This window comes from Pituophis catenifer, unplaced genomic scaffold, assembly GCF_029215685.1.
Source record: "Pituophis catenifer annectens isolate HBS135680 unplaced genomic scaffold, rPitCat1.0.hap2 SCAF_4, whole genome shotgun sequence".
Taxonomy (NCBI): domain Eukaryota; kingdom Metazoa; phylum Chordata; class Lepidosauria; order Squamata; family Colubridae; genus Pituophis; species Pituophis catenifer.
The window spans coordinates 119,616,540-119,640,734 of NW_027256884.1; the positions used below are offsets into that span (position 1 = coordinate 119,616,540).

Here is a 24,195-nt window from a genome sequence, read left to right on the forward strand (position 1 = left end):
AATTATTTGCATTTGATCTTAATTTTTTTTTTTTATCTTGGCCTCTAGTCTGATCTTTTACTTTGGGATTGAATATGATTTTGCTTTTGCTTTTTTAATTTCAATACCCAGGCCTTCTGTAATCACCACTGCTCTGCTGTAGGCAAGCCGATTGGTCTGTTCAACAGATGTTATTTTAATACTCGCACATGCCTTATTCACATTGTTCACTGTAAGTGCCAGGTCTCTGGAGGCAGTTTTTGCTTTTATACCGCTGGTTCTGCATAAGCCATAATTAATAGCTTAAATAGTGCCCATTGCTATCAATCAATTGGAATAGAGCTTGAAGGGACCTTGGAGGTCTTCTAGTCCAGCAGTCACCAACTAGTGGTCCGTGGACCACTGATGCTCCACGAGAAAATTTTGGTGGTCCACAGAAAAATTATTTGCATTTTTTATATTGCACTAAATCAGGGGTCCTCAAACTATGGCCCCTGGGTTAAATACATGCAATGAACGTTTGTGTTGCTGCAGAGAGTCTCCCCCTTTGGGGTCTTCTTGTGGGGGTCGGAGGGGGGAAGAAATTCCAACTTGAGGTCTGCTTCAGCCTCCTGATGAGGGGCTTTGGGCGAAGGCTGGAGGGAAGCGCCACTGGTGGCGAAGAGCCGGAGGGCCTCGTTTCAGTGGGACTGCATCGTGGCCTGGAACTGGCTGACCATCTCAGCCCACTGAGTCTCCAGGCGCCGGTACCTGGCCTTGCACTCCTGCAGGTCTTCCCTCTGCTTGGAAAGCCTATGCTTGTAGTCCTCAGTGAGGTGCTTCTGCTGAGCCTCCTTCTCGGTCAGATCCCATTTGAACTGAGCTGTTTTGCCAACTCTTTCTCATGGTGGCTGCTTAGCTCCAACAACGGCTTCCTGTTGGGGCCCTAAGGAGCCCGAGCGGGCAGGCGAGGAGTGGCTGGAAGGGTGAGTAGAAGCCGGCGAGGCACCCCTCGATGTGAGTGACATCAAAATTGGCCACACCCACCCAGTCACATGACCACCTAGCCATGCCCATCCAGCCGTTCATTAGGCAGATCATATTAGTGATCCCCGGGATTTAAAATTATGAATTTAGTGGTCCCTGAGGTCCAAAAGGTTGGGGACCCCTGTTCTAGTCCAACCTGCTGCTCAACTAGGAGACCCTATATCATTTCAGACAAGTGACTGTCCAGTCTCTTCTTAAAAACCTCCAGTGATGGAGCACCCACAACATCTGAAAGACAAGCTGTTCCACCGGTTAATTTTCCTCACTGTTAGGAAGTTACTCCTTAATTCCAGGTTGCTTCTCTCCTTGATTAGTTTCAATCCATTGTTTCTTGTCCTGCCTTCCGGTGCTTTGGTAAATAAGTTGAGGCAACCTCTCATTTACTGGAACACTGCTACCATGTCCCCTCCTAGTTTTACTTTTCTTGAGACTAGGCAACCATTCTTCATATGTTTTTGTGTCCAGGCCTTTAATCATCTTAGTTGCCCTTCTCTGCACTTTTTCCAAAGTTATTATTATTATTATTACTTAAATCTGCCAGCTGCCCAACTCCAATGGACTGTGGGGTGGCATACAAAACTAAAAAAACCCCATAAAAACAGCTAAAAACATCAAATCAGACAAACCACTTGGACTAAAACAATATAATAAACAGCAAAATCAACAAAACAAAACAAGGGCTCTAGACCAAGGGTGGATCCGGCCAGCGGGGTGTTTCAATCTGGCCCACAGGGCCGACATGGAAATAGCAAAAGGACCGATCTGGGGTCCGCGGTGCCTCTGGCAGCCAAAACGGAGTGTGTGTGTGTGTGTGTGTGTGTGTGTGTTTTATTTATTTATTTATTGATTGATTGATTGATTGATTGGTTCGATTTATATGCCGCCCTTCTCCGGAGACTCAGGGCGGCTTACAATGCGTTAAGCAATAGCCTTCATACTTTTGTATATACCTGCTTAGCAGGGCTTTCGCCCCCCTCCCCCCCAAGCAGTGTTCTTTTTTATACAAAGTCAGTTTATTGCCCCCACAATCCGGGTCCTCATTTTACCTACCTCGAAAGGATGGAAGGCTGAGTCAAGCTTGAGCCTGGTGAGATTTGAACTTGCAGTAATTGCAGGCAGATGGCAGCTAAGTGCTAATTAACAGCACTTTAGTCCACTGCGCCACCAAGGCTCACAGGGTTAGGGTTTTGGCTGGCAAAGTGCTGCAGGAGACTATCCAGGCTGAAAATGAGCCACGTGGGGACCACGCGGGGACCACGTGCGGCCTCCTCCACACCCTGTTTTGGCCAGCAAAGTGCTGCAGGAGTCTGTCCAGGCTGAAAACCGGCCGTGAAAATGCCCCCCCCCCCACCCTCCAGCCAGCCTGCGGAGAACTACAATGCTGATCCTTGAAGAAATCCAGTTTGACACCCCTGCTCTAGACAAATAATAAACATTTAAAGCAGTGGCCCCCAACCTTTTCTGTACCAGGGACCGGTTCTGTGGAGATTTTTCCACGGACCAGAGGGGGCGTGGTTTCATGTGCTGCCTGCATCCCGTGGATGGGGCTTCGCTTGTTTGCACGGCCCAGTTTCTAGCATGCCGTGGCCTGTTGCTGGTCCACGGACCCGGGGTTGGGGACCCCTGCATTAAAGCTTTTATTCTGGAATAATATAAAGTCCATATTTTTATCATCCTCTACGTTTTTGCTCTTGATACTAGCAGATCACATATTTGGGTTTCAAGGGTGCCAAGCAGCAGCTTTTCAAATGTCCATAGGTGTTAATCTCTGCAATCGCCAAATGACCTCGACCATGTTTTATTCCCGCCGCATACCTGTTGTTTTGCTAACATTTTCTCTTTTATCTCTAACTCTGTTTGTACCTGCTTTTCCAGCACAGCGGCATTTTCCACGATAGTTGCTATAGTAATTTCCTTCTGATGAAGCTCCTCTGTCAAGCTCGAGTTTTCCATCCTCAGTCTCTCCACCTCGGAGTGATGGGTTTGCGCTTCCCGAAAAAGTCGGCCACTTATCTGCACCCAACGTGGGCCAAAAAAGAACAATGAGATTTGGGTTTTCATAAGGTATCATTTTTCACCCGTGAGTGACTTTTGGAGCGGTCTATTCTTAAACATTAACCATACAGTGGAAGCACACAGGAATTTAAAATGGCTTGATTCAGAATGACCAAGCTTTGCTACTGCTTTGAGCATGTTTATGGGTTCTTCTATGTCGCTCCCAATGTCTACCCCAGAGATATTGAGCATAAAACACAATCTGGAAGCAATTATCCCTTGCCTCCAATAGCAAAAGTGCTTTTTTAGGAGGCAACTGGACTTTGTTTTTTCTTGTGAAGATGTTTCGCTTCTCATTCAAGAAGCTTCTTCAGCTCTGATTAAATACTGGAGAATGGGAAGGATTGATATTCCTTGCAGACAGCTGGACATTTGCATCTTTTTAGAGGGTCGTTGAAGCACTTGGAGGGTTATCTGTGTCCTCAGGGTCACCTGTGCTTGTCACCTTTGCCTCCTGAAAAAGCACCTTTGGGACAACCATGACCTGAATGATGGAGAGTAGATAGTCTTCAACATACGACCATAATTGAGCCCAACATTTCCATTGCTAAGCGAGAAGGTTGTTATGTGAGTTTTGCCCCATTTTGCGACCTTTCTTGCTGCAGTTCTTCAATGAATCACTGCAGTTGTTAAGTTAGGGTTAGGGTTGTCCAAAGGTGCTTTTTCAAGAGGCAAGCAGTCCATTTTATAGCTCTTGCCTTCTGTATCTACTTTCTCAGCCTTCCTCTGTATCTACTTCCCTCCACCCCAACACCCGACTTATCCTTCTGCTCTTACATTCTGCTTCCTCTCTCTTGTTGAACTTTACTCTTCTTGCTCCATCGACCCTATGTCAGCGTTCCAGAAAAGACCCCCAACTCCAAGTAAAAACTCTGAAGCAAGCATTTTTTCAAAGTTCTATTTACTAGGATAGATAAACTGGCACATCTGGGAAAACCCAAATCTGAGAGGTCCAGGTTTTCCCTCAGTAATTCAAAACCCCCCAAACCATCCCCTCACTCCTCAGTCAATCACATGCTCCAATCACCATCCGTCCCATCTCGAAACAGCACTCCAACCACTCCTTCTCCAGATGCAGGATTGCCCTGACCTTGACCGACAGGAAGAATGCTATTATGTCTAAAGACAACCACTCTACTAAATACTTACGGGACCGCCTACTACCACAAACAGCCTCCCACTGGCCGGTACGCTCTCATAAAGAGGGGCTCCTCCAGGTGCCGTCAGCCAAACAACGTCGACTGGCGGCCCCTAGGGGGAGGGCCTTCTCTGTGGGGGCACCTACTATCTGGAACGAGCTCCCCCCGGAGATACGGAGGATCCCGGATCTGCGCACTTTCCGCCGTGCTTTGAAGACACTCCTATTCCAGCAGGCCGGCCTGGCCTAATTTTCTCCCCTTTTTTAAATTTTTAAACTGAAATTTTAATTCGTTTTAAATTATTGGGAGTTTTAAATTGTCTCGGGCAAAAATTATTTAATTGGGTTTTAATCATGTCTTTAATCATGTATTTATGTGTTTTATTTTGTGCCTGTTCACCGCCCTGAGTCCTTCGTGAGTAGGGCGGTATACAAATTTAATAAAATGAAAAAAAATGAAAACGAAATCCTCCCTCCTACTTTCCCACACACGAGAAAGTGGCAGCATGGAAGCTTCTGGCCTAATATGGCTTCCAAAGCTGACACCTTAGCATTTAAAGCTTCCCTGTTCCCTCTCTTTTGGTTCCTTCAATCCCCACCTCAGAAGTCACTTCTGCGGGAAACTCTTAGTTGATCTTCCTTGATAGTGATTTTTATCAAGGAAATATCAAGGAGACCACCAGATGTGGCTACCATGTTCATTCCAACACTTTTCAGCTAGAATGCTTCTCAGTTTGAGGCAGTTATTTGGCCTTAACTACATCATCCTCTTTTAATGACCCCCATAATCCCTTGCGGGGTGGAGTCTGGGCAACTGAATGGAGCTGAGTGTTTACTGACCGGATGCACTTCCAGTCGCCAATGCGGAGTTTTTTTTCAGCAGATATATTCTCAGTGTGCCCAGAGAGAGAAATGTCTGCCTCTACTTAGAATCAAACTAGGCCTTAACTACATCATCCCCAATAATACTGTCTACGAGACATTTTGAAATATATCTTCAAAATAAATAAATAATAATAATACCTCGTTTAGCTCTTTTTGTAGATTGTCCTGCTGCTTTTCCAGAATAAGTATCTGAGTTTTCTTTATTTCCAGATCCTTGATGCATTGTGCGTAAGCTGACTGAAGCCTATTAAATATATATATATATATATATATATAAATTTCAAGCTCTTTACCCAAAGCATTTGTGTTGACAGCAAAAATATTTAAATAAAATCAGAGAAGATATAGGAAATTGTCTCTCGGGAAAGATCTGATTATTTCCAGTTTTTGAGCAAGTCAGAGGATTTCTTTCCCCTCCTACAATAAATGTGATACATCCATTTTCTTCTCAAGGGCTCCCCCCCTCACGTATTCATATATCACAGGAATATACTTACAATAAAAAATACATTTTTGTAAGTATAAAATACAAGACCTGACCTTAGAAAAATGATTCCTAAAAGGCAGTATCAATTATATTGTACAATGTGCATTTTCTTCACTTATTTCCCTTTTTTTTAATGTACAGAATAAGTCTCTATACAATATTTATAGCTTGGGCAGTAATTATCTAATATTTTCATACAATCCAGCTATCTCTGATGATGCCTAATAAGAATGAAACCAGTCACACAGTGCCTTCTGGTGGTCAATGTAACTAAAACCACCACACAGGATATATTGACTATAAAAATAGAGAATTTTTCTCCTCTTTCCAGAAGGGTGATAGTAGTGGAAATTATTTAAAACAGTGGTCCCTAACTTTTTTTGGGTCTGTGGACCACCAGCGGCGCAGTGAGGGGGATGGGATGGTTGCGTACATGCACAATCTAATCCCATGCAGGAGCAAATAAAGCTTCACACGCTCACCCTCCATTTGCCTGGCCAAGTTCCCAATGCGGAACTGGATACCGGTCCATGGCCTTGGGGTTAGGGACCCTTGATGTAAAACATCAAACATGAAGTTGTGACACATTGGTACATTTGTATCTCTTCCGAGACTTTAAGGGAAAATGGACTGCATAAACCAGGGATCTGTTGTAGTCCGCCAGCAGCCTGCGGAGCTGGCAGCTGAGTTGGACAGTGAGGAGGCTGGGGAGGATAATGGGCCAGTCCTGGAGTCTGGGAAAGGCCTGGACGACGGCTCTGTGTCAGAGGCAGAGATGGGGCCAGGGCCATCTGGGAATGATGCATGGACACCGGAGCCCCCAGAGTCGGACATCAGAGAGGCAGAGGAACAGGAGGAGCCTGTTCCTAGTGCACTCATGCGCAGAGCTGCCAGAAGGCAAGAGCAGCTAAAGCAAAAGGGACGACTCGGGAGTAAGGCCAGCAGATGATTGGACCCTCCCATAAGGCTTAAAAGAGAAACAAAGGCATTTGGGCCATTTTGCAGGAAAGCAACATTGCTAACTCTGTTTCTAGTCGGTGTCTCTTGTTTGTTTCTGACCTTCATGGGGCTTTGCCAAGTAAGGCCTTTGGCAGGGTGCCAAAGAAGATAAAGGTTGGCGATTATTCCGAAGGACTTCTTCCGAAGGACTTGTTTTGCAACTAATTGGGACTCAGCTGGGAATGAACATAATTCTCAGCTGTTAACAATAAAATAGGTTTATTTGGAACTAATTGTGTCTTGTAATGACTTAGTAAGCCTAGGTCACAACAGGATCACCAACCCCCAGTCTGTGGATCGGCTTTGATGCATGACATGCCAGAAACCGGGCTGGCACAAACAAGAGAAGCCCCATCTGCAGGATGCAGGCACCAATGAAATGCCCCCTTGGTCCACAGAAAAACCACGGAACCAGTCCCTAGTCCCGAAACGGTTGGGGGCCGCTGGTATAAACCATTCTAATTGACACTGAAAAAAATGCAGTTTGCTTTTATTTGTATTCTGCACTTAAAATATACACAACTAGAAAGCTCTGCATCCCTACTTAAAAGTAAGTGCCATTAAAGAGATAAGTCTCTACTGAATGAGTCTCTACTGAAACTTACTTCCCAGCTGGCCTGCAGAAGATCATGCCTCTAGTCTACTGCCATGTAGAAAGCATGGAACCAGTTTTTGACGTATTGGTGTACTGCGGAACAACAACTGATGACCTCCTTTTACCGGTCCACAATAGAAAGCATTCTCACTCATTGCATTACGGTGTGGTATGCCGGCTTGACAGCCATGGATAGAAAGATATTACAGAGGGTGGTGAGCACAGCACAAAATGGTCTGGGTTGTCCCTCGATATCATTAGACATCACTGGGGCTCGCTGCCTTAGAAGAGTGAGGAAAATCCTCAGGGACGACTCACAACCTGGTTGGCACTTTTTTATTCTCCTGCCGTCAGGAGCATTTTTCTAATGCTTTGAAAAGCCTCTGCTGATCAGGCAACTCAGCTGGGATCGTCAGAGAGGCTTTTTAAAAAATGCCTCTCTGACGATCAGGCAACTCAGTTGGGATCGTCAGAGACTTTTCAAAGCATTTTTTTTACCACCTCTTTGGCCAAGAGGTTGCAGAAAAAAATGCTTTGAAAAGCCTCTGACGATCCCAGTTGAGCCGCATGATCATCAGAGGCTTTTTTTTTTAACTTTTGAAAGCATTTTTTCATTGGAAGAGGTTGTAGAAAAAATGCTTTTAAAAGTAAAAAAAAAAGCCTCTGAAGATCGTGCGGCTCAGCTGGGCATGGTGGGGGGAGGGGGCGCAGGGAGTTTTGCTACCGGTTCTCCGAACCACCTGCCGCCATCGCTACCGGATCAGGCGATCCAGTCTGAACCAGGAGCATTTCACCCCTGGTTGGGGGTGTGCACGAAGGGAGGCTCAGCCAATCTCGTTATACGCATGTTGTACTCTGACAATAAAGGTTTGCATTTGATTTGGATTTGAATTTGTTTCAATACCTACTTCACTTGATTTTCTTCTTTGTTTTTATACTCTTCGATTTTGGCCACTTCCTTTCGCAACTGCTGGCATTCCAGTTCCACCATAGTTAGGAGGTCTTCACGAGATTGCAGTTCATTCCTCACTTCCATAAGTCTGGCTTCTGTGTTCTAAATAAATCCGAAGAGTGCACTCAATTCATTTGTTCACCGATAACTTGCCGTTTCGCGATTCTGTAACATTCAGAGCTCTCTTTTGCTTGGCCTTTAATGCCGATATTCCATGGAACCAAAGACTCTTGTTCATTTGGAAAGTAGGCTTCAGATTTTTTTTTTAATTGTCCCTATATAATTTTTGAATTGCCAGGTTCTCTCTGCAGGAAGATCGCTTTGAAATAAAGCAAGGAAGCTGCAAGCCGTTGTATATTCAGAAAGAAAATGGGCCCTTTTGTGGTATTTACGTCTAAGAAAGCTGGCCCAGATTCAGTACACATTAAAAACTCCTGTCCCGATTACAACAATATGGTTAACATGAAGGATGTGCTATGCACAGGTATCAGTCGTAATCCAAAACAGATGATGGGGCTGGATATTCTGAAAAGCACTTCAGAATCGTATTACATTCAATAACTCAATCACATATCGACCCACACAACAGACTGCATATATGTTTTGAACCAGTTTAATCACATGGCTTTCCTACAGGTACCTTATGAACTGAGATTTGAAGAGGTGTGGAGAATAGTTGGAGGCAGAGATCTTTATTTCTTGCTCCCTCAGATATAATCTGCAAGATTTTCTGGTGACTGGCAATGACTGGTAACAGAGGCAATGAGAACCAAATTGAAAATAGGGATTGCCAATTTCATGCTGGGGTCAAGTTTTTATTGACCCCAATATGTGTGGTGTCATTTTAATTCAGTTGGGAGATGTCCCTAGAAGAGGGAAGTCTGTAGAGATTCTCAGTCATCCAGGTCATGGTTATCCCAAATGGGTTTTTCCTTTGAAGACGTTTTGCTTCTCATCCAAGAAGCTTCTTCAGCTCTGACAGGATAGTGGAGAATGGAAGGATTTATATTCCTTGCAGACAGCAAGGCAGAATATAAATCCTTTCATTCCCCACCATCCAGTCAGAGCTGAAGAAGCTTCTTGGATGAAAAGCGAAATGTCTTCAAAGAAAAAACAAGGAAGTCCAGCTGTCTCCTGAAAAAACACCTTTAGAAGAGGGAAGCCACACATTTGGAACTCCTGTTTATTACCTATTCCTACACAATATTAACATTGTCACAACATGACATTATAAACGTATATCAGCTTTATGTGCATTCTCTCTTTCTCCCTCTCTCACCCTCCCTTTCCCTCTCTTCCTCTCTCCTCCTTCTCTATCTCTCCTAATATCAAAAACTCATTAAAAACTCATATAAAATTGGGATATCCGGGCTTTGCTACACTCTGTCTATCTGTAGTATGAAATGAAAAAATGTCAATTCCTGAACTTTCTCTGGATTAAAAGTTGGATTAAAAGTTGGGCCTTTGCCTGGTTAGGTTTTGAATGTAGCGCCTCATGCCAGATACAGTGCATTCAGAAAGTATTCAGATCCCCTTCACTTCTGTCAATTTTGTTATGCTGCAGCCCAGATTCTACAGCTGTACAATCAAGGAGTAAAAAACATGTCAGCAAAGAAAAATGGGAGGCACCTGAGCTAAATTTCAAGTGTTGTTGCAAAGGATCTGAATACTTATGCCAATGTGAAATTTCAGGGGTTCCCCCACCCCTTTTTAATAAATGTACAGACATTTCTAAAATTCTGTTTTCACTTTGTCACTATGGAGTACTGAGTGTAGATTAATGAGGTGAAAAAAATGAATTTCAACAACTGTAGAATCAGGCTGCAGCACAACAAAATCGATAAAAGTGAAGGGGGTCTCAATACTTTTTGAATGCACTTTAAATCACAATACTTCAGGTAACTTGCCAGCTGCAAAGAGACTTGCATTCTCATGAGTAATTACTTTCTACCACGTACATAAAGAGATACCCCAGTTCTTCCCAATTGTGGGAAGACGCCTCCTAGAAGAATGAAATATTTTGGGGAATATTAAAAGAGGCAGGCTATTATATTTCCCTAAAGGAGAAATGGAGAAACAAGCTCTTAAAGATGGAAAGCAGACCCAGTCTTTCAGAATAGCCCCCAGTAGATATTTTGTGCCCATTAAGAAATACTGGGCCAGCCTATCTACAAAACGAAAGATCTTCAGCTCCAGTGATGGGATTAAAATTTATGTTCTCCTCCACCCAAAATTCTAAGAACAGGGCATGACCATTTAGGACAGGGGTGTTAAACTCAAGGCCCGGGGCCCGGATCTGGCCTGCGGGGGTACTTAGATCTGGCCCATGGGACCACCCTGGAAATAGCAAAGGACCAGCCCGCGGTGCTTCTGCCAGCGAAAACGGGCTCCTGAGCTCCGTTTTCGCTGGCAGAGGGTTGCAGGAGGCCGTGGCAGCCAAAAACGGAGCTCGGGAGCCCCTTTTCGCTGGCAGAGCGCATAGGCCACCACAGGTGCCGACAGGAGTGACGTCAAGATGGCCATACCCACCCCAGCCACGCCTACCCCGGCCCCCTGAGGTCAAACACAACCCTGATGCAGCCCTCAATGAAATCGAATTTGCTACCCTGATTTAGAACGTAATAAGATTAATCCACTACCATTTAGCAGAAGACACAGAGCTCACTACATTGCACAATTTCCTAAGGGCATTTCAGACATTGGACACACACACACACACACTCTCCAGCAACATTTCAGGACCTATATAAGAATCCTGGCACTCATCCAAGCTGGTTGGTCAGCTGCCCCAGAACCACAAACCCTGGTGGTTTTGTCCATCAATAAATGGACCTTCTTTCCAATCAGCTTCCAGCCTCCATTTTATTTCCAGCATCTTTCTCTCAGTTTGGAACTGAACCAGATGGATTTTCCTCCCAACATTTTATTCTGAGGTAGAAAACGTTGGTTCTTTGGAGGGAAAAAAAAATAACAACCCCTGAGGGTGAAGTTGCAAACTGAGGTCCTGGGGAAAGCATTGATTTAATATCCTTCTAAGCAGCCTCTAATTAAAATGTGGAACTTTCTAAGAATCCGAGAAATGTCCAGATCATTCAGAGGGAAACATCTGCTTTCCATTCAGAGAGAACATCTGAGAATCAGAGAATTCCTGATTTGTGGAAAGAAAGAGATCTTTCTAAACGTTAGAGAATAATTGGAAAAGTTGCCTTAACTGGGTTATTAGGAAGAGAAGCTTCATCCCTTGAGGCTGGAATAAACTGTTGCAGCTGTCAAGGAGATGCTGTTAGCAACTTTGCCTCTATTGATTTAAAAAAGACAATCTCTCCCCACTTCCAGTAGGAACCAATAAAGTGAAATGATAATGTCCAGGTTTATGTCCCTAGTAAGTAGACATTCCTGGAAAAGCAGTAAAGCTACAGAGGTTTTGAGTAGCCCTGATGCCCAGTGGCAGCATGGGCATGGAGAGTGCTGATCCCTAGAATAACAGTAACAGAGTTGGAAAGGACCTAGGAGGTTATCTAGTCCAATCCCCTGCTCACGCAGGAGACTCAGGGATTCGAACCGCCGAACTGCTGATCTTTCTGATCGACAAGCTCAGCGTCTTAGCCACTGATCCACCTAGCCAGGCTTAGAATAACTGAGACTATTCAGACCTGACTGAGTAGCTGACTACGACTGCAATATTTTGCACATCTCCTGCTTTCTTCTGCTTCTTAATGGATCGAAATGGACAAAACCCAGGTGCTGTTCTTGTAAGTTCAACAGGTAAGCGCAGCGATCCTTGATGGATGTTTTATTTTTTAAATAAATAAAATTTGTTTTATTGATATTGATTGTTTCCTAGTATGATTTGATTGCTTATTGTACCATATGACTGTCACTGGGTGTTGTGCCTTGTGGTTCTTGACCAGGGGTGAAATGTAAAATTTGTTACTATCGGTTCTGTGGGCGTGGCTTGGTGGGGTGTGTGTGTAATATGACTGGGTGGGCGTGGCCAACTTTTTTTAAAAAAAACTTTTCAAAGCATTTTTTCTAATGCTTTGAAAAGCCTCTGCTGATCAAGCAACTCAGCTGGGATCGTCAGAGACTTTTCAAAGCATTTTTTTTACTACTTCTTCGGCCAAGAGGTTGCAAAAAAAAAATGCTTTGAAAAGCCTCTGACGATCCCAGCTGAGCTGCACAGTCATCAGAGGCTTTTTTTTTTTTTTTACTTTTAAAAGCATTTTTTCGTCGGAAGTGGTTAGAAAAAATGCTTTTAAAAGTTAAAAAAAAAGCCTCTCATGATTGTGCGGCTCAGCTGGGCATGGTGGGGGGGGCGCGTAGGGAGTTTTGCTACCTGTTCTCCGAACCACCTGCAGCCATCGCTACCGGATCGGGCGATATGGTCCGAACTGAGAGCATTTCACCCCTGTTCTTGACGAGTATATGTTGTATTTTTATGTACACTGAGAGCGTATGCACCAAAGACAAATTCCTTGTGTTTCCAATCACACTTGGCCAATAAAGAATTCTATTCTGTTCTGTTCTGTTCTGTTCTGTTCTGTTCTGTTCTGTTCTGTTCTGTTCTATTCTATTCTATTCTATTCTATTCTATTCTATTCTATTCTATTCTATTCTATTCTATTCTATAGAATAGGAGGGGGAAAATAACCACAACGCCACTTAGCTATAACTAGAGGCATTCCTCGTCTGTTGACAGCTGTAAGTCTTTTATTTTCCATCACAGGAAAATATACATGAGAGGATTTTTTTAAACTTTGCATTATAAACCCTCCTGGCTCCAAAGGAGCAATCTGCAGGATTTAAAATAGTGGATCAACTTCCTGGTCCCACCTGCTCACAGATTCTTCTTCTGAATTCTGGATACAGTTTACTGTTTTCCCAAATCCTTCTTATTCCACAGGTAAGTCTTTGGGAAAGGGAAAACTGTTGCGTACAAGAGGCGACATTCATTCATTCATTCATTCACTCATTCCTTCATTCATTCATAGCTTGATTATTGACAACTTTTATCGATCTACCTATGCAATCCAAGAGATTCTAAACTCCTTTTCTTTGGGGAAAGCTGGTTACATCCATAGTATATAGCTGTGACCATTTATATGTCCCATCAGCATTCAGGTGCTCACAACTCTTTCTAGATTGGCAGCAGCATCAATGGTGAAATGTAAAATTTGTTACTACCGGTTCTGTGGGCATGGCTTGGTGGTGGTGGTGGATAATGTGACTGAGTGGGCATGGCCAACTTTTTTTTTTACTTTTAAAACCATTTTTTTCTACAACCTCTTCGGCCGAAGAGGTTGTAAAAAAATGCTTTTAAAAGCCTCTGATGATCCCAGCTGAGTTGCCTGATCGTCAGAGGGTTTTTTTTCTTTTAAAAGCTTCTGACGATCCCAGCTGAGTTGCCTGATGGTCAGAGGCTTTTTTTTCTTTAAAAAACATTTTTTTCTACAACCTCTTTGGCCAAAGAGGTTGTTAAAAAAAATGCTTTTGAAAATTAAAAAAAAAAAGCCTCTGATGATTGCGTGGCTCAGCTGGGCATGGCGGGTTGGGGTGGGGAGGGATTTTTGCTACCAGTTCTCCGAACCACCCGCTGCTCTTGCTACCGGATCGGGTGATCCGGTCCGAACCGGGAGTATTTCACCCCTGAGCAGCACCCAGTCTCATTCCCATAAAACATTACAAAACCACTGTTTAGAAACAACAATGAGCAAATAGCTTGGTCTTTACCTGGCATTTTCTTTGGTACATTTTTACTTCCTGTTGGAGCTTTAAATTTTCCTCTTGTAGTTTGTTTCTGCTCACTGCTATTTCACTCACGGTTGATTCAAGTTTTTCCATAAAGAACTCGTTCTTATCAGCGGGCTCGGTAAAAGCACCGTTCTGGACCCCAAGCTGCTCGTTTCTGTACTGGCTGCAAGTATCCCTATCATTTTGCTTCAGTTTTTGACAGTGTACTTGGATTTTACAATTTTGAGCTTGTTTCTGAAAAAACAAAAAACAAGAAAACAGTTGCATGAAATTCATTGCTTTGGGAAGAACGGTATTTCTCTTCTACACTGAAATTTATGCCGCTATAGAAAGCTGGCACTTGAGAACTGTAAGTCTATTTATTTAAAGCAAATTTCAGTTAGGAGATTTATAGGCGATATCCTTGTATACCAATCATTTCTCAGTCCTGGACTAGCCCAAACTTCTAACAGAGCAAATTTATCCTTGTATGCCCAATGATCTCCAGAAATGAGACCACATGGGGGGGGGGAAAAACCCTTCAGTTATGATGAATACATCAACAACTAATTCTCCACCAAGTGAGGAAGAAATGCAGATTTAATGCAGAGTATAATGCTGCCATCTTTGACTTATGACTTAGAAGCAACACCTGGTTTGTTGGAAGTCACTGGTTGAGGATGGTTGTACTGCTTTATTAGTGTGCTCAGTGTAGTCTCGGTTCTAAAAAACTTGCAGTCTGAACAAAGGAATGTAGAAACATCTCCCCTCCTCCCTTATCTGTATGAGTTATAGGGACATTTGTGAGTATAAAAAGCATTTGAAGTGATTGAGATACAGTTCTTGCTATTAAAAATGTAATTTGTCTGTGTGTGTGTGTGTGTGTGTGTGTGTGTGTACAGTGTTTTCCCAAAAATAAGACCCTGTCTTATATTTTTTTGAACCCTGAAATAAGTGCTTGGCCTTATTGCCATACGCTCAAAAGCCTGATTGGGCTTATTATCCGGACTATAAGACGCACCTACCTTTTTTGGGGAGGAAAACAAGAAAAAAAATCTGTCTCTGATTCTGCCTCCCAGCAATTTGCCTCCTTGCAGCAAACAGCCTGTTTCAGTTTCAGTTTCAGCACACCCTTATTAGCACAAGAAAAAAAAATTGCCTCCCAGCAATTTGCCTCCTTGCAGCAAACAGCCCGTTTCAACTTCAGCTTCAGCACAGTGTGATTAGCACAAGCAGCTGATTGTCGGTTGGATCGGCCTCCCGAAGATCAGCTGTTTCAGGCTGTAGGGATTGCCATAGCCTATTGCCGCCTCGGTGCGTCCCATTCTCTGGGGGGCTGGCAGGTGGGCGGGGCTATATTCAGTGTATAAGACGCACCCAAATTTTCACCTTCTTTTATGGGGGAAAAAGTGCGTCTTATACTCCAAAAAATATGATGTGTGTGTGTGTGTGTATTTCCTGGAATGTTTAAATGTGACGAACCTCATTTGCAAAGATATCTACGTATTCATTTTTATGGCTTAGAAAATGTAGGTGAGTATATATATTCTGTTAAGTATTTATCTAGGCTTCACAGTTCATTTAATTCCAATTCCTCTTAGAGAAGAAGCAAAGAATGGTACCTGGAACAGATTGCATTTCTCAGACAATAATTTTCGCTGAGCATCTAAAGAAACCAAATGATTTTGATACAGTGTTTCCTGCTTATCCCACTCTCTTGATTTTGCTCTAAATTCCTGAAAGAGAAAAGCGGCAGACCAAAAAAATAAATTTAAAAAATGATGATTGAATATCTACTTACTCTTTATATTTCTTGAAAACGAACAACCGGTGCAACCTTCAATATCAAGAGCCTTTTGCACTTAAATGTTCTTGTATAATACATCATTATTAGCAATTTAGATAGTCCTTGGCTAGGTGCAAAACACATTATCCGCCATTCATTACACTTAGCACTTGCTGTTAAGTGTTCGAAATGCTTGGCCTACAAACAGGCATTCTCACATAGAGCTGTGCTTCCTTCTCCACCAGCCCTTCAAATAACAAAGGACTTTATCGGGTTAGAATACAGGCATGGTTAGAAGAAATGTTGCACCAACGTATAGAGTTAAAACCAGAGGCATTTTTATTGGGTATATTGCCGGAGAAATATAGCAAAGAAGATACATATTTGATTATTCATATAATAACAGTGGCGAGAATTGTATTTGCACAAAAGTGGAAGACAGAAAAAATCCCATCAGAAGGAGAGGTAATGAAGAAGATTTTAGAATATGCAGAAATGAAAAGGTTAACATTGAGAATAAAAGATAAAGAGGAATCAGTGTATTTCAAAACATGGGGACAATTTTATGTATGGTTAGAAAAGAAATCTGAATAAAAGATTATAGAGAAATAAATCAGATAAGGTATAAGTAAATGAGAGAGAAGACAAAAAAGAAATAGAAACCAAGAAGACACCTGTGTAAATGGAAAAGGGGAATGGGGGGGGGGGGGTGGAGAAAGAAAATATTATATAAATGTACATTTATGATGATATGTGTGAATTTAGTCAAATGAAAAAGTAATTGAAAAGAAAGTAAAAATCGGGATTGCTTGAATACCACTTTGGAAAATACTAAATTGAAAATGAATACAACAATAGAGAGAGAATGGAGAGGGATAGAGGAGAGAAGAGAGGAAGGAGAGAGAGGGAAAGAAGAAAGGGAAAAGGAGAGGAAAAAAGAGAGGGGAAATAAGAGTAGGAGAGAAGGTTAGCAGGGAAGAAGAAGGGAGGTGTGGGGGAAAGGAAGGGGAAGTAGAAAAGGAGAAGGAGAGGAGGAAAGAAGAAAGTAGAAGAGTAGATGGAAGAAGGGAGGGAAAGGAAAGAGAGGAGAGGGAGAAGAAGGATTGTTGTAAAACAAGGGAGATGAAATGGTAGAAAAGCAACCCCGAATATACTTAAATTGTTTAGGATGAAAATTGTATTAGTATGAAAGCTAAAAGAAAATACGTATGTTAGATAAGAAACTGTACATTTAAGATATGTTTATGAAGAAAAAAAATAAAACTTTTTCAAAAAAAAATAACAAAGGGCTTGCCCTTGTTTGTATACATCAGCCCAAAGCAATGAAGTTAGGCTGCAATTCCTCTAGTTGTGATTCATTTGCTGGATCCCACAGAGGAGCAGAGTTTGGTTGTGATGCCGCTATGAATGCACTCTTGCGTATATTAAAAAATATTGTCATATTGGATTTATGGGTCCCCCGCTTGGAAAGCTATTCAGAGCATTAGGCTAAGATAGGCAGGCAATCGATCCCCAAATGGTAGTAGGTGGGAATGGGGCTTGCTTAGGGTAGACAATGGGCCTTTTCTTTGGAATTATCCATGCCAGCATTGAAGTCAGAGGTGGCATGAGCAATTTTATTCTTGAAGGGGCCTTGCAAACCTGTCACAGCAGGGCTTTGATGGTTTCATCACATCCCTGCTAGGTTTCATCTTCATAATCTATTTGACTCCAGGAACAGCTCTGTTGGATGAATACTTGAGGATGCCCTGTCCCAACTGGACCTGAGCATGTATTTTCACTTGTGCTTGCTCGTATGCAATATGAAATTTGGGTCACTCGTTACTCACTTATTGTTTTGTCTGTTTTATAGCCTTGGCACCCTTACCGAATAAGGATCTGCAAACAATTGCATTGATAGATCCTCCATTTTATCACGCTATAGTGTGTGTGTTGGACTATACGAGAATAGAATAGAATAGAATAGAATAGAATAGAATAGAATAGAATAGAATAGAATAGAATAGGATGGGATGGGATGGGATGGGATGGGATGGGATGGGATGGGATGGGATGGGGTGGGGTGGGGTGGGGTGGGGTGGGGTGGGATGGGATGGAATAGGAATAGGAATAGGAATAGGAATAGGAATAATAGGAATAGGAATAGGAATAGGAATAGGAATAGAATAGAATAGAATAGAATAGAATAGAATAGAATAGAATAGAATAGAATAGAATAGAATAGAATATGCTGGAAGGGACCTTGGAAGTCTTCTAATACTCAAGCAGAAGAACCTATACCATTTCAGATAAGTGACTGTCTAGTCTCTTCTTTAAAATATCCAGCAATGAAGCACCCACGATTTCTGGAGGCAAGCTGTTCCACTGGTTAATTGTCATCACTGTTAGGATGTTTCTCCTTAATTCCAGGTTGCTTCTCTCTTTGATTAGTTTCCATCCATTGTTTCTTGCCCTGCTCTTTGGTGCTTTGTAGAATAATTTGACCCCCTCTTCTTTGTGGCAGCCCCTCAAATACTGGAATATTGCTATCATGTCACCCCTAATTCTTCTTTTCTTTAGACTAGCCAAACCCAAATCCTGCAGCCATTCTTCATACGTTTTAGTCTCCTGGCCTTTGATCATCTTAGTTGTTCTTCTCTGAACTATCAATCAATCATTACATATGAGCATCCACAGTTCTTCTCACCCAAGGACACCTTCTTAAATCCAACATCCTAGTGAAGGAGATACGAATCTAAACTTCAGGAAGAAGGAGAAGACGACTAGTCGTGTCAGTAGAATCAGGAAAAAGTTCTAAATTCTAGACCTCCAGATTTGCCCTGAGTGGAAAACACCAGGATTATGAGCCACAGTGGCACAATGGTTAGAGTGCAGTACTGCAGGCTACTTCTGCTGACTGCCGGTTGACTGCAATTTGGCAATTCAAATCTCACCAAACTCAAGGTTGTCTTCCATCCTTCTGAGGTCAGTAAAATGAGGACCCAGATTGTTCGGGCCAATATGCTGACTCTGTAAACCACTTAGAGAGGGCTGTAAAGCACTGTAAAGCGGCATATAAGTCTAATTGCTATTGCTACCAGTGTGTTGAGACAGTGACACAGAGAGCCACGGGGGGCTGACATACCCGTCAAATGGAGTTCAAAAGGCATCTCCAATGATCAATTCCTACAATACATTTGTTTTGAGATTTTGAACACCATTCCAGAAATTACCACACCCACATCTAGCAGGGATGACGATGGGCAGGGGGATGATGATGATGATGATGATGATGTTATCCATCCAGTCATCTCTGATTTTTGGCAATTCTCTGGGCCAGGTCTCTCCACATCTTCCAATCTTGTGCTACTTCTTTGTTCTAAACTCTGGCTAGTGTCAGCTTTGATGGTGTCCAGCCACGGTGTTCTTTGGCAGCCTGCTTTTCTTTTACCGCTAACTCTTCCAAACACAATTGCTTTCTCCAATGAATTCCCCCGCATGACATGGCCAAAATAAGTGAGGGGCAGTTTTGTGATTATTTTTTTCTTCTTCCAGTGACATGTCTGGTGTTATGCGCTCCAGTTACTTGGTTGCTGGTCACCTTTGCTGTCCAAGGAACATGCAGAAGCCTTCTCTAGTCTCACAGCTCAAATAAGTTGATGACTATATAATAGAATCATTTATCTCTCTAGTCCGAAGACAAGTAGACTCAAAAGTCAAAACCCACCCTTGAATGGGTTTTTCTATCATTCTTTTCTGCACTAAAGTTCTGCCGTCTTGCACTTTTTCGCTGGCTTCCTCAGAAGCCTGTAAACAGCTCTTCCCCGCTTTGCTTTCAAGCTAAGAACAAATGCAAAAACTATTCTTTCATCCTTCCCCCGGAATAAAAGACAAGGCTGCCTTTGAAAAGGGCATTTTCTTCAGCTCTTTCTGCCATGGAGAAGAGAAATGCCATGAACCCTCTTCTGAAATCATTGTCTTTTGAAGTAGCTCTGGGGAAACGTGTAAATTTTGCATTGGCAAAATGCAGATTCTGTGACACAAGGACGGCTCCAAGCAGTAGACCCAGCAGCAAATTAGCAATTAAACACTACTGGATGAAGAAGCTCGGTTGAGCAATACTCATCAATGTCTCCCTGTCCTTAGAATCCAGTGATAGAATCTCTCCTGCCAAACTGCAGATACCCAAATAATGTATCAAGGAATCTTTTATATACTCGGGGCCAGTGGTGAAATCCAATTTTTTTTACTACCGGTTCTGTGGGCGTGGCTTGGTGGCTGTTTCCGCTACTGGTTCTCCAGAACCTGTCAGAACCTGCTGGATTTCACCCCTGCTCAGGGCATATAAATTTGAAGGGGTCCTTGGTGCTCTTTGAGCTTGGTTACTTTCTTGCAGATGTTTCATTATCCAAAGTAGGTAGCATCCTCAGTGCTAGTAAGGAATTTCTAGTAAGAAGTGGGAGCAAACCCCACTCCTTACTAGCACTGATGATGTTACTAGTTCCAGGACCTCAATGCCTTCCGTCGTTCCCTGAAAACCTATCTTTTTCAGCAAGCCGGGTTGGCTTAAGAAGAAATTTTTAAAATTTTTAAATTCTTTTAATTAGTCTGTGATTTTTAATTTTTTGGGCCAAATTTTATATATATTTTTAAATGTTTTAATATTTGTATTCTATGTTTTTTTTATCTTGGCTGTACACCGCCCTGAGTCCTCAGGGAGAAGGGCGGTATATAAATTCGAAATTAAAATTAAATTAAATTAAATTTGGGTAATGAAACATCTGCAAGAAAACAAGCAAGCTCAGAGAGCACCAAGAACCCCTCATGTCAAATCTGTTGTTCCCAACTTAAGCTGGCGGCTGAGAGGTCTCCTTTCCCTTTCCCAAAACTCAAATACTTTGGCCACCTAATGAGAAGGAAGGACTCACTGGAGAAGACTCTAATGCTGGGAAAGATGGAGGGCAAAAGAAGAAGGGGACGGCAGAGAATGAGGTGGCTGGATGGAGTCACTGAAGCAGTTGGCATGAGCTTAAATGGACTCCGGGGGATGGTAGAGGACACGAAGGCCTGAAGGAATGTTGTCCATGGGGTCGCAATGGGTCAGACACAACTTCACAACTAACAAAAACAAAAATAAGTCCCTGTCCTTGTCATATTTTGACATGAAAGAGGCAATCAGAACAGGTGGGAGAGGCAGACCTTCCTATGCCTGTGTCAAGTTCCTGGGACACAAATCAGCTGCTTATCCAGGGGTGAAATCCTACCAGTTCGGACCGGCTAGGGATTATTGGCATCAGTTCGCCAAACCGGTACTAATCACCCCCCATTGGCCCCACCCAAGCCTGGCCGGTCGCCGCTCACCTCTTCCAGCCGCTCGATATTCCACAGAATTCAATGTTAAATGCAGCAGAGAGAATGCTAACTTTTCTCCCTCCATTCAGAACAGAGCTGCTGCAGCCTGTCCCTTTTAAGGTAGTCCTTAGGAAGGAGGGGGACGGGGGGGGAGAAGCTGGAATGGAGCCATTTTCATGAAAGGCAGAAAATAGGGAAGGGGATTTTCCTGCCTGTCATCCATTCCTCAATCTCAGCACAGACTGAGGGAAGGATGGATGGTATGCAGGGATATTCCCCTCCCCATTTTCCTGCCATTCGCAACAAGGAGTGGCTGGGAGGGGAGGGGCCAGTGAGAAGCCCCTCGATGTGAGTGTTGTCGAGTTGGCCACATCCACCCAGTCACATGACCTCCCCCCAACATGCCACGCGCACAGAACCTGTAGGGGAATTTTTTAAATTTCACCACTGTGCTTATCCTTCTGGTTTTGAAAGCCAAATCTGGCTCTAGGTTCTGCCTCAGTTTACCTTCCCAATAAGCAACTGAGTCGGAAGATCACTTAAAAGCAGTTTATTAGGGTACCCTGATAAAGTGGTACATATGTAAAAAGAAGAGAGACCCTCAAACCCCATGTTTCCCTCCTTTTTATAGTTAACACAACAAAGAAAATGCAAAGTTGTTTCGACAGAATAAAAGTAACCTCCCCTTTGCATAGGAAATCAGTTACATATAATCACGCATGTTACATATTTGCATCCCATAATATCACACATGTTCATTAAAATGAGGTCTGACATCAGAAGGGGCGTAATTGTAAACCTTGAAACCAGCTGTGAAATCCACTTACTTTCACTACCGGTTTAGGAATGGGAGCACACAGGAGTGTGTGACCGCTACACACACATGCCTCTTTTGCGCATGCGCAAATGGTTAAAAAAGGGATTTAATCAGGGGTGGGTTCTAAATTTTTTTACTACCGGTTCTGTGGGTGTGGCTTATTTTGTGGGTGTGGTTTGATGGTCATGTGACAATTCTTTAGGATTTAGCAGAGGTACTGGTCTACCAGGCTTTTAACTGCTTGCAGAGCTGTACTGGTCTACCCATTTGTTCTTGGAGCGTCCTGGTCTACCCATTTGTTTTTCGAGCGTCTCAGTCTACCCATTTGTTTTTGGAGGCACCAGTCTACCACCACACTGCCTTTTAACACTGATCAGCTGTAGGGTGGCCCTTTGAAGCCCCGCGGCAAGAGTTTAAACAGTTTTTTTTCCTTCTAGCCATCAGCTGGGACTCGGGAGGCAGCGAATAGATTGGGGGCGGGGCCAAATAAAAGGTAAGAATAACGCGGGAGGGGCGGGAGGGCCCAGCTCCCGAACAAAGAGAACCGGTTCGGTGTTGTCATATCGTCACCGCTACCGGCTCAGCCAAACCGGGCTGAACCGGGAGGAACCCACCACTGGACGTAATGACATCCTCCACCGCCAGCGCTACTGGTTCGGCAAACCGGATAGAACCAGGAGGGATTTCACTGCTGCTTGACACCTTGAAGAAGGTTGTTTAGAGTTCACAAAGAGATAAGCCAGACCCCAGGTTGTACTAACTAACTTTTCTTATCTGGAGCGAGTCTTATTTATCAGTTTAGGAACTTTAAAAGCTAATAAATCTGAACATCATTTTAAAAGTGAGAAAATAAATCAAATTAAAATACAAAGTAACTATGTTAGTTAACAAATTACAAAACCCATGTCATTTGCCCCTCAGTTTGCCATCAAAAGTTATATGAAACAGGCCCTCGCTTTCTGCGCCTACAAACCAAACAAAAGCTAGAATCAATTTTTCTCATGGCATATCAAGAGTCAGTCTCTTTTCACCTTTAATCAGGTGGAGCATGATTAAAGGTGAAAGGAGACTGACTCTTGCAGGTCTCCAAAGACAAATAATAATATTTTCCCTTCCTGTCCCCTCTCTTGATCTTGGTTTGCAAAAAAAAGAAGCACTACTTCAAGTAGAGATCCTTACCTCCAACTTCTGGTTTAAACTGTTCATCTGGAAAGGTGCTTCTTGGTTTTCCATGCATTTCTCCATGCTATGAGATTTGTTTTGTTTTAATTGGTGCAACTGTAACTTTTCATAGCTTTGTGTCAGCTTAGCAAACTAAAAATAAATGAATGCCAAGAATATATTATTTCTTTCTTAAAAACTGACAGCGGGATAGACTGAGGCAGTTAAGCTTGAATATTATAATTAACCAGATTTTTTTTTATTGTACCAGCTATTACAACTAAGCAGTTAAGTCTGAACACAGATGAACTTTCACACAGTTTGTGGTATCGATTAACTGCATGATTAAACAATGTTTATTTGGTTTATTATACCCGCTGTCTAAAAGCATTTCTATCTAGTATTTGTAGGCACTGTTTTGCGTTAATTTAGCGCCATCTTCTGCAGGCAGACTTAATCTTTCTCCAAAATCAAAAGAATTGAGTGAACTAGCATAAAGTCATCTTTAAGAGATCTAATAGTGGTTTCTCTAGGTGATAAAGAGTAGCATTGGAAAAAAAAGTATTTTTTTTTACCTAGATCACGAAGAATGATTCTCTTTCATGCCTCTCTACCTGAATACCGTGATCCCAATTCTAAACTTGCAAGCTAAGCAACTCGGGGCAATCAAAATCATACGTATTAAGTGAGGTTCTTGTGTAAAATATATTGTTTGGCCTTGCCATTTATGGATCTAAGAATATGATCATTAAAGATGACATTTAGGGTCAAAGAAAATGAGTGTATCCAGAAGGAGGTTACCTTCAAAAGGGCACAGAAAATACATTGTTCAGAGGGCTCCTGATTGTTCTGGGAAAGCGAGAGAAAGATTGCATACAGGTGGAGAAAGAAATACAGTCAGGGAGTCCTCGACGTATGACCACAATTGAGTCGAAAATTTCCATGGCTAAGCAAGAAAGTTGTTATGTGACAACTTTGACAACTTTGGCAAGAAAGGACAACTTGATGTCCTTTCTTGCCCCAGTTGCTAAGCGAATCACTGCCGTTCTTAAGCTAGTATCACGGTGGTTAAAGGAATCTGGCTTCCCCATTGACTTTGCTTTTTAGAAGATCGCAAAAGGTCATCACATGATCCCAGGACACTGCAACTGTCATAAATACAAGTCAGTTGCCAAGTGTTTGAATTTTGATCACGTGACCACGAGGAGGCTGCAACAGTAATAAGTCACTTTTTTTCAATGTTGTCGTAACTTC

At 42.7% G+C, this 24,195-nt stretch overlaps 1 protein-coding gene across 1 annotated transcript in view; it reads right to left on the minus strand.

The window, feature by feature from the left end:
* DEUP1 (deuterosome assembly protein 1) overlaps positions 1-24,195 on the minus strand; it is a 63,356-nt gene that overhangs the window by 33,309 nt on the left and 5,852 nt on the right. Inside the window, exons 3-8 of the mRNA XM_070943673.1 lie at positions 22,960-23,094; positions 15,469-15,582; positions 13,847-14,101; positions 8,073-8,218; positions 5,222-5,327; positions 2,869-3,018 (exon numbers count right to left, since the gene is read on the minus strand). Of these exons, the coding sequence (XP_070799774.1) occupies positions 2,869-3,018; positions 5,222-5,327; positions 8,073-8,218; positions 13,847-14,101; positions 15,469-15,582; positions 22,960-23,094 (906 nt within the window). The remainder of the gene's footprint in view (positions 1-2,868; positions 3,019-5,221; positions 5,328-8,072; positions 8,219-13,846; positions 14,102-15,468; positions 15,583-22,959; positions 23,095-24,195) is intronic.